The 13353-nt window shown below is 42.3% G+C and overlaps 1 protein-coding gene across 1 annotated transcript in view; it reads right to left on the reverse strand.

The window, feature by feature from the left end:
- NALCN (sodium leak channel, non-selective) overlaps positions 1-13353 on the reverse strand; it is a 281606-nt gene that overhangs the window by 105640 nt on the left and 162613 nt on the right. The window contains exon 14 of the mRNA XM_055542965.1: positions 11930-12004. Coding sequence (XP_055398940.1) covers positions 11930-12004 — 75 coding nt within the window. The remainder of the gene's footprint in view (positions 1-11929; positions 12005-13353) is intronic.

Here is a 13353-nt window from a genome sequence, read left to right on the forward strand (position 1 = left end):
ATAATAGTTACAAAGATAATACAGAGTTCCTGTAGACCCTTGACCCAGTTTTTTCTCATGTTAGCATCTTACATAACCACAGGACATTGATCAAAACCAAAAAATAACCTTGGTTGACTACTTTGAACCAAAATGCAGAATTTCTTTGGAACTTCCCAGATTTTGCATGAATGCCATTTTTTTTTTTTTTTTTCTGTTTCAGAATCCCATCCAGGATTTCACATTATATTTCACTGTCACGTCTTGACACACTTTTTGTGCGTGTGTGTGTGTGTGTGCATGTGTGTATTTAAGCTCTTCCTTACTTTCTGGCTCCACAAAAAATTTATTTAGTCTTATCTTGTGTTTTCCCTGCCTCAGCTTGAGACTCAGCCACTTCTCCAAAGAATATTGATTTCTTTTACTGGAGAATGGTTTTTAGAAACAAGAATCTTAGGACTGGGTTTTCTTGATATTACTGGCATGTCACTGCTTCTATGCTCACCCAGAGGAAAGAGCTAGGAAATATATGTATGTATATGAGCCCTTGTGTACACACACATCTGTATTTAGTATCTACTTATTTATGTATATATCCATGATTATGTCTATGTATCTGTCTACATAGCTATGTGTCTATATGTCTATTGATGTATCTATGTTTCCATCTATGCACCTATGTATTTACGTCTCATCTTGCAATAAACTGAGTTCATGCTGACACTCCTACTCTAATTTTGTGCCAGAGAAGTCATCTGGCATTTTCCTTTTGTTTATCTGTAACTTCTTTCTCAGGCTTCCCTGGTGGCTCAGTGGTAAAGAATCCACCTGCCAATGCAGGAGACTTGGGTTCAATCCCTGGGTCTAGTAGATCCCCTGGAGAAGGAAATGTCAACTCACTCCAGGATATTTGCCTGGAGAATCCCATGGACAGAGGAGCCTGGTGGGTTACAGTCCATGGGGTCACAGAAGAGTCGGAAACAACTTAGCAACCAAATAACTTCTTCCTCTGACTGTGTGAAATCTGGCTCTCATTATCTCTGTAAACCTTTTTATGTGTTCCGCCTTAGTTGACGGGTCGCTAGTAGCAGTAATGACAGTTACCATAGAATAACCCCACACTTTCACTGGCGCTTTGGAAGACACACATTTTGTCCTGGAGTCTCTACACTGGGGTCTTGAACTCAACTCACACACTGTCCCCATAAGGAATTTCTTTTCAGACAACCACCGTGCCTTTTGCAACTGCTACTCACGAGTACGCCTGTGGTTGATTGCAGAGTCGTTCAATTTTGCATCCTTTGATTAAAAGGGCTTATTAGATGCACTATGAAAACACATTAGCACATTTCATGTAAAACAACACGGAAATAGGGGTAACATCAAATAAAATAGCACACGTATACATTTCTCATTTCTTAATAATAATCTAAGTCATTCTTTTAATATCAGAGTAAAAAATACTCAATAGTCATATGGCTGTGAGGATGCCAGCCATGTCCTGCCTCCACTGTGTGCTGAACAAGGGAAGCGGGTAGAATGTAAGGAAAGGCCTACAATAAAACCACTAACCCCCTGGCATGAATGAAGAAGAAGACTGACCACTGTTCTTAGGTAAATGCCATGGCTTCCTGGCCACTTTTGGTTGTGAAAAATCAGTCCAAGCAGTCCAGACTCATACATGAATCAAGCCTCACTCCCAGTGTCCCATCTCCAGGCCCCCCATCTCTGAGCTGCAAGGGTGACTTCAGTTCTAGAGCTGGGAAGGGGACAAGGTCTCTTCATTCATTCATTCGTCTCCTTCTTTGGGTTCATTCAGCTCCTCCAGAGCAGAGGCCAGGATGGAGAGTTAGGAGGACAAAGCATTGTCTAAGGAACCTGGACACATTTCAGGGTGGCCCTCTTTGTGGTCTGGTCTGGATCTACCCTGTTCAAAGCTGATGGCCTTCTGTAAGGCTGACCAGTGTTAAGAGGCAGAGACACAAAATTCCTGCCTGCAAGGAATGATGTTGACTAGACCAAGGCTGGACTGATCAGACCTTCTCCCCTAAGGAGGCTGAACTTGAGACAGAGAAAGTGTTATTTGTAACAGAACAAAAAGTCAAAATTTATGTGAGACAAAAACAAAGATGGATTATTTATGTTTCCCTAAGGGCTTCCCAGGTGGCACTAATGGTAAAGAACCTGCCTGCCAGTGCAGGAGACGTAAGAGACATGGGTTCGGTCCTTGGGTCGGGAAGATCCCCTGAAGAAGGGCATAGCAACCTACTCCAGTATTCTTGCTGGGAAACCCTATGAACAGAGGATCCTGGTGGGCTATGGTCCATAGAGCTGCCCTTCCTAGGACTCGAAGGGCAAAGCACCAGTACCATTAAACCTTGTTTTCCTTTATGTGTTAGTTACTCAGTCATGTAGGACTCTTTGCAAGCCCACAGACTGTAGCCTGCCAGGCTCCTCTGTCCATGGAGTTCTCCAGGCAAGAATACTGGAGTGGGTTGCATTTCCTTCTCCAGGGAATCTTCCCAACCCAGGGATCGAACCAGGGTCTCCTGCATTGCAGGCAGATTCTTTACCATATAAGCCACCAGGGAAGCTCTGTTTTTCCCTTAAGGCTGCAGTATCTCTTTCCCCCTCAACACTATACAATCGCATCCAGATTGACACCTTCCACTATCATGCCAATACAGAGAAGGTCTAGGATTGAAGTGTCAAAGAGGTCTGGGATTTCTGTCTGGTTTGTCTGCTGACATATCCCTTGTGCCCAGAACACACGCCTGGCCCATGGCAGGCTCTGTATAAACAGTTGAGAATGATCAGGAACATCCCTATTTGTAACTCCAGCCAGCCAGCCCTCACTCCTAAACTCTAGACTGATACATGCAACCAACCATTAGGTCTCTCTACTCAGAGTCTCACTCACACCAGCCCAAGACGGAGTGATGATCTTCTCTGTGCTAATGTTTCCTGGTTCAGTGAATGGGACTGTCATCCATCCAAGGAGATGAACCTGAAACCAGGAGTCATCCTTGAGATGCTCATATATGTCCTTCCACCCACAAACTCACTAAGGCCCTGCTGATTCTGCTTCCCAAATAGCTCTCCAGTTCACATTGCCTCCCATCCAAAAAGCCTCCAGGGGCTCCCTATTGTTCTAAGGGCAGAGGGAAAAGTTCTTGGCCTTTTTCTCCAGACTCTGCATGGTTTAAGCCCCACTTACTTTTCTACACTCACTTTACACCACTTTTTTCTGCGGTCATGCTGAACATGTTTCCTTCTCTCTGGAATGTTCTTTCCTCCCCTCTGATAGCTACATCTCCATGAAGTTCACCGCTGCTCCTTCTTCATAGCTCAACCCAAGTGTCTCTTTCTGCTTCCCCACCTCCCTGTCCCCCATCTGGGTCCAAGTCTTCTAGGAATTCCTCACTCAAATGCTGTTCTTCTCTGCAGAAATGTCATCTCACATTATAAATATCTATCCACTGCTTTGATTATTTGATTTATGTCCAGTTCCTCCACTAGACCCTCAGCTCCATGAGAGGAGAGAATTACCTGTTTATTCTTGTCTCCTTCATGCCTGGTGCAGTGCTGTGCACGTAGTAGGGACTTGAAGATGAAAGGAATTGAATGAACACACAGAGAACAGAAATGGTCTGGGTAGAATGGACAAATAGATGGACTTCTTGGAACAAAGAACAGAAGGGCTGTGTGAAACTTGAGTCCTGAAGACATCAAGGCAATGATACCTCGTGTCCCGTGATTAGGCACCCAGAGAACAACACGTACTACCTCATTCCTCAAACAAGTCTGAAAGCAGCTACCAAAAGCCTTTCTGCAGTTCAGTGACAGCCAGACACTGCAGAAAACTGAAACCAATTGTCACTTTTTTTCCTTAGAACCATAATAATCCTCTTTCCCATTGCCTGTGAAAGGATCAGATGAGAAAAAGTGCTGTTGGCATTTAAAATTTTTGTTCTCTTAATTAAAGAAAGCAAAGTGAGAGAGCATCTCCATGGCTGGGCAGAGAGCCGGGCACCGGGCATGCTGAAGAGTAAGCCTCCTGCCTGGTTGGTATACATTATCCTTCCAAATCTCACTTAAAAAATTGAGAGATTATCTTGCAGAGTGCTGTGATAAACTATAAGAAAAGTGATTCTGAACTAGCACAACCACAGGCTGGTACAACCAACAAGTCATCAATGTAAACTTGGACTGTAGCCTGCCAGGCTCCTCTGTCCATGGGATTTTCCAGGCAAGAATACTGGACTGAGTCACCAGGAGATCTTCCCAATCCAGGAAGATTGGGAATTGAACCTGGGACTCCTGTACTGCAGGCAGATTCTTTACCAGCTGAGTTACCAGGGAACCCCAAACAGGCTTAGGCATGAAATTTATGTTTGTTCGATGTCAAAAGAGACTGGAGCTATCTTATTAAACGTCCTGAGTGCCGGGGATGAGGCAAAGAACAAAGCTTCCTTCTTTCATTTCTTTTTTTTTTTTAAAGCTGCCTCATCATCTTAGATGCAGTGTATGGGCTTATTGCCTAGTGGCATGTGGGATCTTAGTTCCCTAATCGGAGGCTGCACCTACATTCTCTGCACTGCAAGGCAGATTCTTAACCACTGGGCCACCAGGGAAGCCCCAGAACAAGGTTTCTGAAAACAACAGCCTCTAAAAGTGATCTGGTTTGGCTCAACCCCACATGGAATGAAATTTTGGAAGGGCTAAGTGAAACCCTTCTTCCAGGAACGTCTCACATTTATAAACTTCACTCTTGCGGGAGCTGTTTGGTTAGGGGCAGAAGAAAATGAGTCCAGCTGTTGAGAAAGCTGCTCTTGGTTGGTGAAAGCTGCCTGACATTCCGAGAGGACCCATTGTCGCTCAGCTCTGTCACCTCCTGGAGACAGAAAGAGGTCCTTTATTCTCGGAAGGTGTTTTTAGTTTTCAAGGTCTGCCATACCGAGTACCAAAAACTGGTGGCTTGGAACAGCAGACATGTACAGTCTCAGTTCTGGAGGCTGGAAACCCCAAATCCACATGTCTACAGACTTGGTTCCTTCTGAAGGTTCTAAGGGAAGGTCTGTTCCAAGACTCTTAGCTTCTGGAGATGGGCCGCACCCCAGGTACTCCTTGGCTCGTACATGCACCACTCCAGTCCCTCTCTGTGTGTCTCCCTCTTCTCCTCTTTGTAGGGACACCAGTCATAGTGGACTAGCGCTGCTGGTCACTCAGTCATGCCCGACTCTGCAACCCACCCCGTGGACTGCAGGACCCCAGGCTCCTCTGTCCATGGGATTCTCCAGGCAAGAATACTGGAGTAGGTTGCCATTTCCTTCTCCAGGGGATCTTCCTGACCCAGGGATTGAACCCAGGTCTCCAGCACTGCTGGCAGATTCTTTACCATCTAAGCCACCTTAATGACCTCAACTTAACCTGATTTCAACTCAAATGCCCTATTTCCAAATCAGGTCACATTAACAGGTCCTGGGAGTTACAGCTTCAGTGTATCTTTTTAGGGGACATAATTCAACTCACACTAGGAGGACACCAATTTTCACAGGTACCTTGTCTGTTTTGTTTTGACTTCCTGAATCCCAATTACCTGTTTAACTCCAAAACTCCATTTGGGATTTTGGCTGTTTCCCCATTTTTGCATTGACTTCTTGATTTCTATGCTGTTATCTTTTCTTTTTTAAATTGAGGTATAGTTGATTTATAATATTATATATGTTAAAGTTATACAACACAATGATTCATAATTTTTAAAGGTTATATTTCTTTTTTATAGTTATTATAAAATCTTGGCCACATTCCCTTTGCTGTAAAATAGATTGTCCTAGCTTATTTATTTTATACATTAGTTTGTATCTCTTAATCTCCTGTGTGCTTAGACACTCAGTCGTGTCCGACTCTTTGCAACACCGTGTCCTGTATGTAGCCCACCAGGCAACTCCGTCCACGGAATTCTCCAGGCAAGAATACTGGAGAGGGTAGCCGTTCCCTTCTTCAGAAGATCTGCCCAACCCAGGGATCAAACCCAGGTCTCCTGCATTACAGGCAGATTCTTTACCGTCTGAGTCACCAGGGAAGCCCATGAAAGAGTCATCTTTGACCAAAAGTTTGAGCATGACTTCATGCGGAGTTGGGTTACATTGAAGACTTTGAGTAAAATTCTGAGTTTACCAACTCTCGACCACGGACAGTTTACAGCTTCTTCGCAATATTCATCCTTTGGCCCTGGGCGGTTGAGCAGCAAGGATCCTAGATATCGGATGCCTCCAGTCTCATGTAATTTCCAACTGTCATACAAATATTCAGTGGAAAAAAAATCTGCAGGGTGGCATCATAGTAAATGATGTTCAGATAGCTAAAAAAATTAAGAATTGGTCAGCAACCCAGTGATCTGTCTAGAAACTTGGGAGTATGAGAAGTCCAAGAGGAAAAAGTTAGCAATTTGTCTTTACTTTCTTAACTGTCATCACTCAGCTCATGTTTTTTTTTTTTTTTTTTTTTTTGATGTGGACTATTTGTGAAAGAGGAGAGTGAAAAAGTTGGCTTAAAGCTCAACATTCAGAAAACTAAGATCATGGCATCTGGTCCCATCACTTCATGGCAAATAGATGGGGAAACAGTGGAAACAGTGTCAGACTTTATTTTTCTGGGCTCCAAAATCACTGAAGATGGTGACTGCAGCCACGAAATTAAAAGACACTTACTCCTTGGAAGCAAAGTTATGACCAACCTAGATAGCATATTGAAAAGCAGAGACATTACTTTGCCAACAAAGGTCCGTCTAGTCAAGGCTATGGTTTTTCCAGTGGTCATGTATGGATGTGAGAGTTGGACTGTGAAGAAAGCTGAGCACCGAAGAATTGATGCTTTTGAACTGTGGTGTTGGAGAAGACTCTTGAGAGTCCCTTGGACTGCAAGGAGATCCAACCAGTCCATTCTGAAGAAGATCAGCCCTGGGACTTCTTCTTTGGAAGGAATGATGCTAAAGCTGAAACTGCAGTACTTTGGCCACCTCATGTGAAGAGTTGACTCATTGGAAAAGACTCTGATGCTGGGAGGGATTGGGGGCAGGAGGAGAAGGGGATGACAGAGGATGAGATGGCTAGATGGCATCACTGACTCGATGGACACGAGTCTGAGTGAGCTCCGGGAGTTGGTGATGGACAGGGAGGCCTGGCGTGCTATGATTCATGGGGTTGCAAAGAGTGGGACACGACTGAGCGCCTGAACTGAACTGAACTGAACTGATTTTTAAAGTCTTTACTGAATTTGTTACAAAACTGCTTTTTTATGTTCTTTTTTTTTGACCATGAGGCATGTGGGATCTTAGCCCCCTGATCAGGGATCAAACCTGCATTCCCTGCATTGGAAGGTGAGGTCTTAACCCCTGGACTGCCAGGCAAGTCCCACTCATCTTCTTTAACCCAACTTCTGCACCATCAGAATCCCTGAGTGTGCTCTCACCACCTTACCAGTATGGTGACCAATTTTTTATTAAAATTTTAAAAAAACTGTGGTCAGGAACACATAACATAACATTCACCATCTAAGCCATTCTTTAAGGGTACAGCTCAGTAGTGTTAAGTACATTCACACTGTGTACCAAAGGTCTCTAGAATTTTTTCATCTTTGAGAACTAAAAACCCTGTAGCCACTGAAGCACAAGAAGAAGTTCTCTTTGCCCCCTGCAACTGCCACTTTACTTTCTGCTTCTGGGAAGCCAGAAGACAGCAATCAGGGTTTAGCTGAGTGGATCCTCTGGCCACGACTTGTCTCCCTAAATCCTGAAGGACTTTAATACAGGAGGCAAGACAGAGATGCAAACGAAAGCCCCGGATAAGACTGCAGAGAAACATTAACTTGGAGCTCACATTTTAAATAGCATTAAGATTTCTGTTGTTTTTGTTAAAAGGATAATCAATAAGACAGAGAAGCTTCTTAACATGTCTACCCTCAACTATGTTTCGGATGCGAAGCCATCAAAGACAATCGAGCTTGAGCTCACATGGGACTTAATACAGAGTTGGGGAAACAGTTTTAATTTCAGAGCTTTGAATTTAATCTAGACAGACTATCTATACTTCCTTTTTCAATGAATCTTTCCCTGAGGCTTCTCTATGGGTTTTGTTTTTTTTTTTTTCCCTCATAGTTTAATGAATTTTCTACTGCTTAAAAGAGAACCCTTTATATCTGTCTTGCACTGAATTTGCAAAAATCATTAAAGCTGCAAGAACTCTCTTCATTTTCAAAGTTTGCAAAACTCCACCCACGTTCTCCAGAGTTTTTGCTACATCACTGAGCACCAAGGTCACTGTCTCCTACGGCTTGCTCTTTAGAGGACAGTGGTAGGTCAAGGGGATTTTTTAGCCTCTATACAAACTGACTTGGCTTCTCAGCTGCCAAATTATACATTTGCAATCTCATTTCTAGTCAATTTTCTGATCTTATGTAAAAAATATTATATATTTCTCTATTTCTATCTGTCTCCAGGTCCTGTATTGGGTTTTGGGAATGCTAAAAAGAGAATCATGGTCTCTATTTAATTAGAAACAGGGTCACATAAATTATGGCAGCCAGGAAATGATTGCTCCAGTGATACTGCTGCTAGGAAAGCAATAGATAAATTTTATGCAGATGCATAACTGGCATGAGTTTTCAGAACATTATTTATTTTGAAGAGTGACAAAGGAAGAGCTATATGAGCAGCTATAAAGGCACAACATTGGTAATGTCACAGAGAAGGGTGGCCTGGGGATGAGCATTTATATCAGAACCCATCAAAACTCATCCCCAAGGAGCCTTTTTATTATTGCCCTCGGAATCCCATCTTTAAAAAAAATATTCTTCTATCAAAATGCCTTTATGAAGCAATAAATAATTCAATGTTGCTTCTTTTTCCTTGAAGAAGAGCATATAGGAAGAGGCTTCCGAGCACCAGGATGCAGTGTTGCTGCCTAGCACATTTCCAGCGAAAAGTATTTTAAAGTTGGCATTTTGGTAGGGTAAATGCACAATTCCCTTTAGGTTTCCCGAAGTGTCAAGGAAAGCTGTTGGTTCCGTCGTTTGCCCTGAAGAGCCCCACGGCTTAGCATCCCTGGCTGGAAACCACTGACTTAAAGGGCAAGGAGGAGACTTCAGAAAATAAGGAGGAAAGGTAAGAACTACGTTTCTACATAAGAAGAATCCAATTCCACCACAATGGATCCTGTGGATTGTTCCTGCTCCTCGGGGAGCTTCTCCCTGCAGGGAGCTCTGGCGTCCTTGGCTAGAGGGCAGCCTGACTTAGGATTCAGCCACGTTTCTCCCCCTTTATCACAGGCTGGGAGTCACAGTCTGTGCTTTCCTTCAGTTTCACCTCTTGGATGCTTTCCTCGTTCACGTCGTCACTTCTTTCTTCTTCTCTCCCATCCTAGTTTCTTCACTGCACTGTCCAGCTTTCTACCCTTGTCTCCCAAACTGTCCACCCCGGGGACATAATCCCTTCCCCAAGCACAAGGACCAACTTTGTCTCTCGTAGCCCCGTTCGATATTTCATATTTAACTTCTCCATTTTAAAGGTGAGTCACACTGGCTTCTATGACTCGTGAAAAATGTCCATGAGTCAACATATATTTTAACACAATTGTTTTTACCACGATCATAATAAAATACAGTAACAGTCTCTAGCAGCCTTTCTAAACTCTTAATATGTTGCAAGCACATTATATCTGTGTCTAAAGGGTCACTGTTCCAGAAGGTTCCTGAGGCTGGAGGAGCTCTGGATAGTGTCTGCCATCAGTGGAATGAAGGGTAAATGTTGCAGCTCTTACCTTCTGCCAACGTGCCAACTCCAGTGCCTCTGATTAGATCATCTGCTTTTTGAGGGGAAACAAACAACTACTTTGTATATAGCTTTAATGATTGGGTTGTTTAATTCACCTCCGTTCCTCAGGAAACCATCCATCACATCAACAATTATTTCATGGCTATAATGATGTCTGTGTCATCTAAAACACCATTGTTTATCAACAAGTTATTAACAGTCCTATGAACAAGCCTCCAGCACACCATGACTCATGGTTGGCATTTATAGAGCTTTATTGTGACTCAGTACAGTGTAGAGGCTGAGTCTGGGCTTTTGGTCCAAACTGCCCGGGTTCAAATCCTAACTCTGCTACTTATTAGCTGTGTGACCTTAGGCAACTTGTTTAACTTCTCTGTGCCTTAGTTTCCTCACCTATCCGATGAAACTGAGAATAGTACCTGCATCACAATGCTGTGAAATTTAAAAAGGTGAAAATGCCAAGTACATGCGCTGAGCCGGCGCTAAGAACTGTGACTGTGGCTGGTTGCTGTCCGGGCCTAAGTCATGTATGGCTCTGCAACGCCATGCATGCAGCACAGCAGGCTTCCTCCTCCCTCACTGCCTCCTGGGGTTTGCATCTCGACACTATACTGAGCTCGTGTTCATGTCCATGTAGCTATAAGAAGCTGTATATACACTAACTGGTGGAAAGGGTCAAAGATTGAAAAAAAAAAGTTTAAGCTGAATAAAGATTGATTTTGGAATATAGAGTGCTTTCTGGAACTTGAAGCATTAAGAAAATCAAATAGTTTTTCACACTTTCCCCATCCTCTTCTTTGGGAATAACAGAGTAAAGTCATTTAAATCCTTAATACCAGATTTGTAAAGCAAGGATGAAAGTGGTTATACAGCAGTACATATTTATTGGTGTTTAATTATACTATTGGTCAATTCTGAACTTGGTACATATTTATTCTACAACTAGAAGCCAGGAGAAGTATTTACATCAATGCCACAAAGAACTTGCCAACTCTCATACGAAAAGCCTATTGCTGTTGCCACAAATTTAAAAGATCTGGAAGAAAGGTCCACCACACTCAGACAAGCATTTGCTTGTGTAGCCTCAGAACAGGAAAATTCAAATCCTTCTTTGATAGGCTCACAGTGAGCATCTTTACATCCAAAAAAAAAATTTTTTTTTTTACATGATTGACTATCCTTAGTTAAAAGCGTGGGCTTTGGAGATAAACAAGAGGAAAAAGGTGAAATGCTAAAAGTGATTTTGAGATTATAAATAACAACAAGACATTTAAATAGGCCATGTCTTTGCTTTGTAAAAAATAGACAACTTGATCCAATTTGAAAATTCTGAATATGTGGGGCCTTTCGAAAGTTCCAGATGGGATATTCTTTATTAACATCCCAACTATTGCAGTGCCGAGGTGGGTGATCCAAGAATATTTATCCAGGTGCTCCCTTGCTTCACAAATTCTGCTTCTCAAAGGGTCTCTTCTCTTTGACACGTCAAATATTCAAGCCAAGTATCCTCCATGGAACAAAAACTATGAGAATACTGACTCACATCTGTAATCTTTTGGCCATCAATAACATAATCTTCACATATTTACATTGAGATTTTTGGAAATGATTATCGATGCCATTTCATATACAGCTGGGCACACAGTTGATCAGTTATTCTATCCCATTTCTTATACCTACTTTGAGCACCAGGACTAAATTCTCTTTTAGTGCCTAGTGGTCAGGCAAATTTATGCCTAATAGTTTTATGATGATGATCGAAAGTATTACACATAGCTATGCCAAATGGCAAGCTGGCCCTGAGGCATTTCATTTCCAAACAACCTTCATTTAATGGCTGAAGGAGAATCTAAATTCAATTTACTATACCATGCCCGTCTTAATTTTACTCAAAATAATGATATAAAAATACCCCTAGGATAATTACAGAGCAATAAAAATTTCCTTTGTTGATATTAGAGAAGGTTAAACTTAAAAGAAAAATATTTGCCAACTCAGTGTGTTAATTTATTAAAATATTTGCTTTGAAGCTTGAACAGATTTAACATTACCTGGAAGCACATGCTTTGCCCTTATTTTTTTAATGCCGATTTAAAGAATCCCCCATACATTACTTACTTGTTTAAGCTTCTTTAGATCTTCATCAAGCTCTAAGTTGTCCAAAATAACAGCAACAAACAAACTCAGGAGGATCTATAAAATGGTTAAATAATAATGAAAAAACCCACACACCATAAGTATCAAAATATTACCTATATGATCTAGAATATAAAGTAAAGTATATGCTATATAGAATGCATTAAAAACACATAGTTGTGAGTACTGCATAGGTATTTAAAGATATTCATAACAAATACATTCAAGGAAATGCATCTGTTAACTGAAATAGACAATATAAAATATTAATTTGCTTTATAAAGCTGATTGTAAATGAAATTTAGGAAAATTTTAAGATAATTCAACAATCTTACTTCTAAAAGTATATCCAAGGAAAATGATCTGAAGTACTGATGAAAATCTTTATACCCGAAAGTACCTGAAAGAGTTATTTATAATGATGGAATACTGGAAATGAAACCTAACTGTAGGTAAATAGCTAATACAGCTATAGAGATTTCTATGTAACATTCTTGCACCTACTACAAATGTCTATTTCGCTAGCTAGTCTCCAGGATGGTGAGTTTGCAGTTCACAGTCTTGAGAGTCCCCTTCCACACTGAATACGGTTGGTCTGTGTAGCCAATGGATTACAGAAATGATTGTCTGTGACTTACAAGGCTAGGTGGTAAGGGGCACTGTGGCCTTCACCTTGCTCTCTCTTGGCTCACCCACTCTGCTGGAAGCCAGGTGCCAGCTCCCGAGGACACTCAAGTGGCCCTATGGAGAGGCCCCTGTGGCAACCAGCAGAGACCTCCGGCCAACAGGCACGGGACTGACCCATCTCAGAAGCAGATCCCCCAGCCTGAGTAAAGCCTTCTGATGACTGTAGCCACAGCCAGAATCTTGACTGCAAACTCATGGACCGCTCTGAGCTAGAAACACCCAGCTAAGCCTGTCCTAGATTCCCGACCTGTAGAAACCACACGAGATAACAAATGTTTATGGTTGTAATCCCCTAAATTGTTCATAATTTGTCATATAGAAATAGATAACTATTACACTCATGAATTCTATCAGTATTGAAAACTGCTTACAATATTAAGTTAGTATATATATGTTAGAAGTGCGGGCTTCCCTGGTAGCTCAGTTGGTAAAGAATCTGCCTGCAATGCAGGAGACCCCAGTTCAATTTCTGGGTTGGGAAGATCTCCTGGAGGAGGGATAGGCTACCCACTCCAGTATTTTTGGGCTTCCCTGGGGGCTCAGACAGTAAAGAATCTGCAAGCAATGCAGGAGACCTGGGTTCAGTCCTTGAGTTGGGAAGATCCCCTGGAGGAGAGCATGGCAAGCCACTCCAGTCTTCTTGCCTGGAGAATCCCCATGGACAGAGGAGCCTGGTGGGCTACAGTCCATGAGGGTGCAAAGAGTCTGACACGACTGAG

Source organism: Bubalus kerabau, chromosome 12 (assembly GCF_029407905.1).
Source record: "Bubalus kerabau isolate K-KA32 ecotype Philippines breed swamp buffalo chromosome 12, PCC_UOA_SB_1v2, whole genome shotgun sequence".
NCBI classification, from domain to species: Eukaryota; Metazoa; Chordata; class Mammalia; order Artiodactyla; family Bovidae; genus Bubalus; species Bubalus kerabau.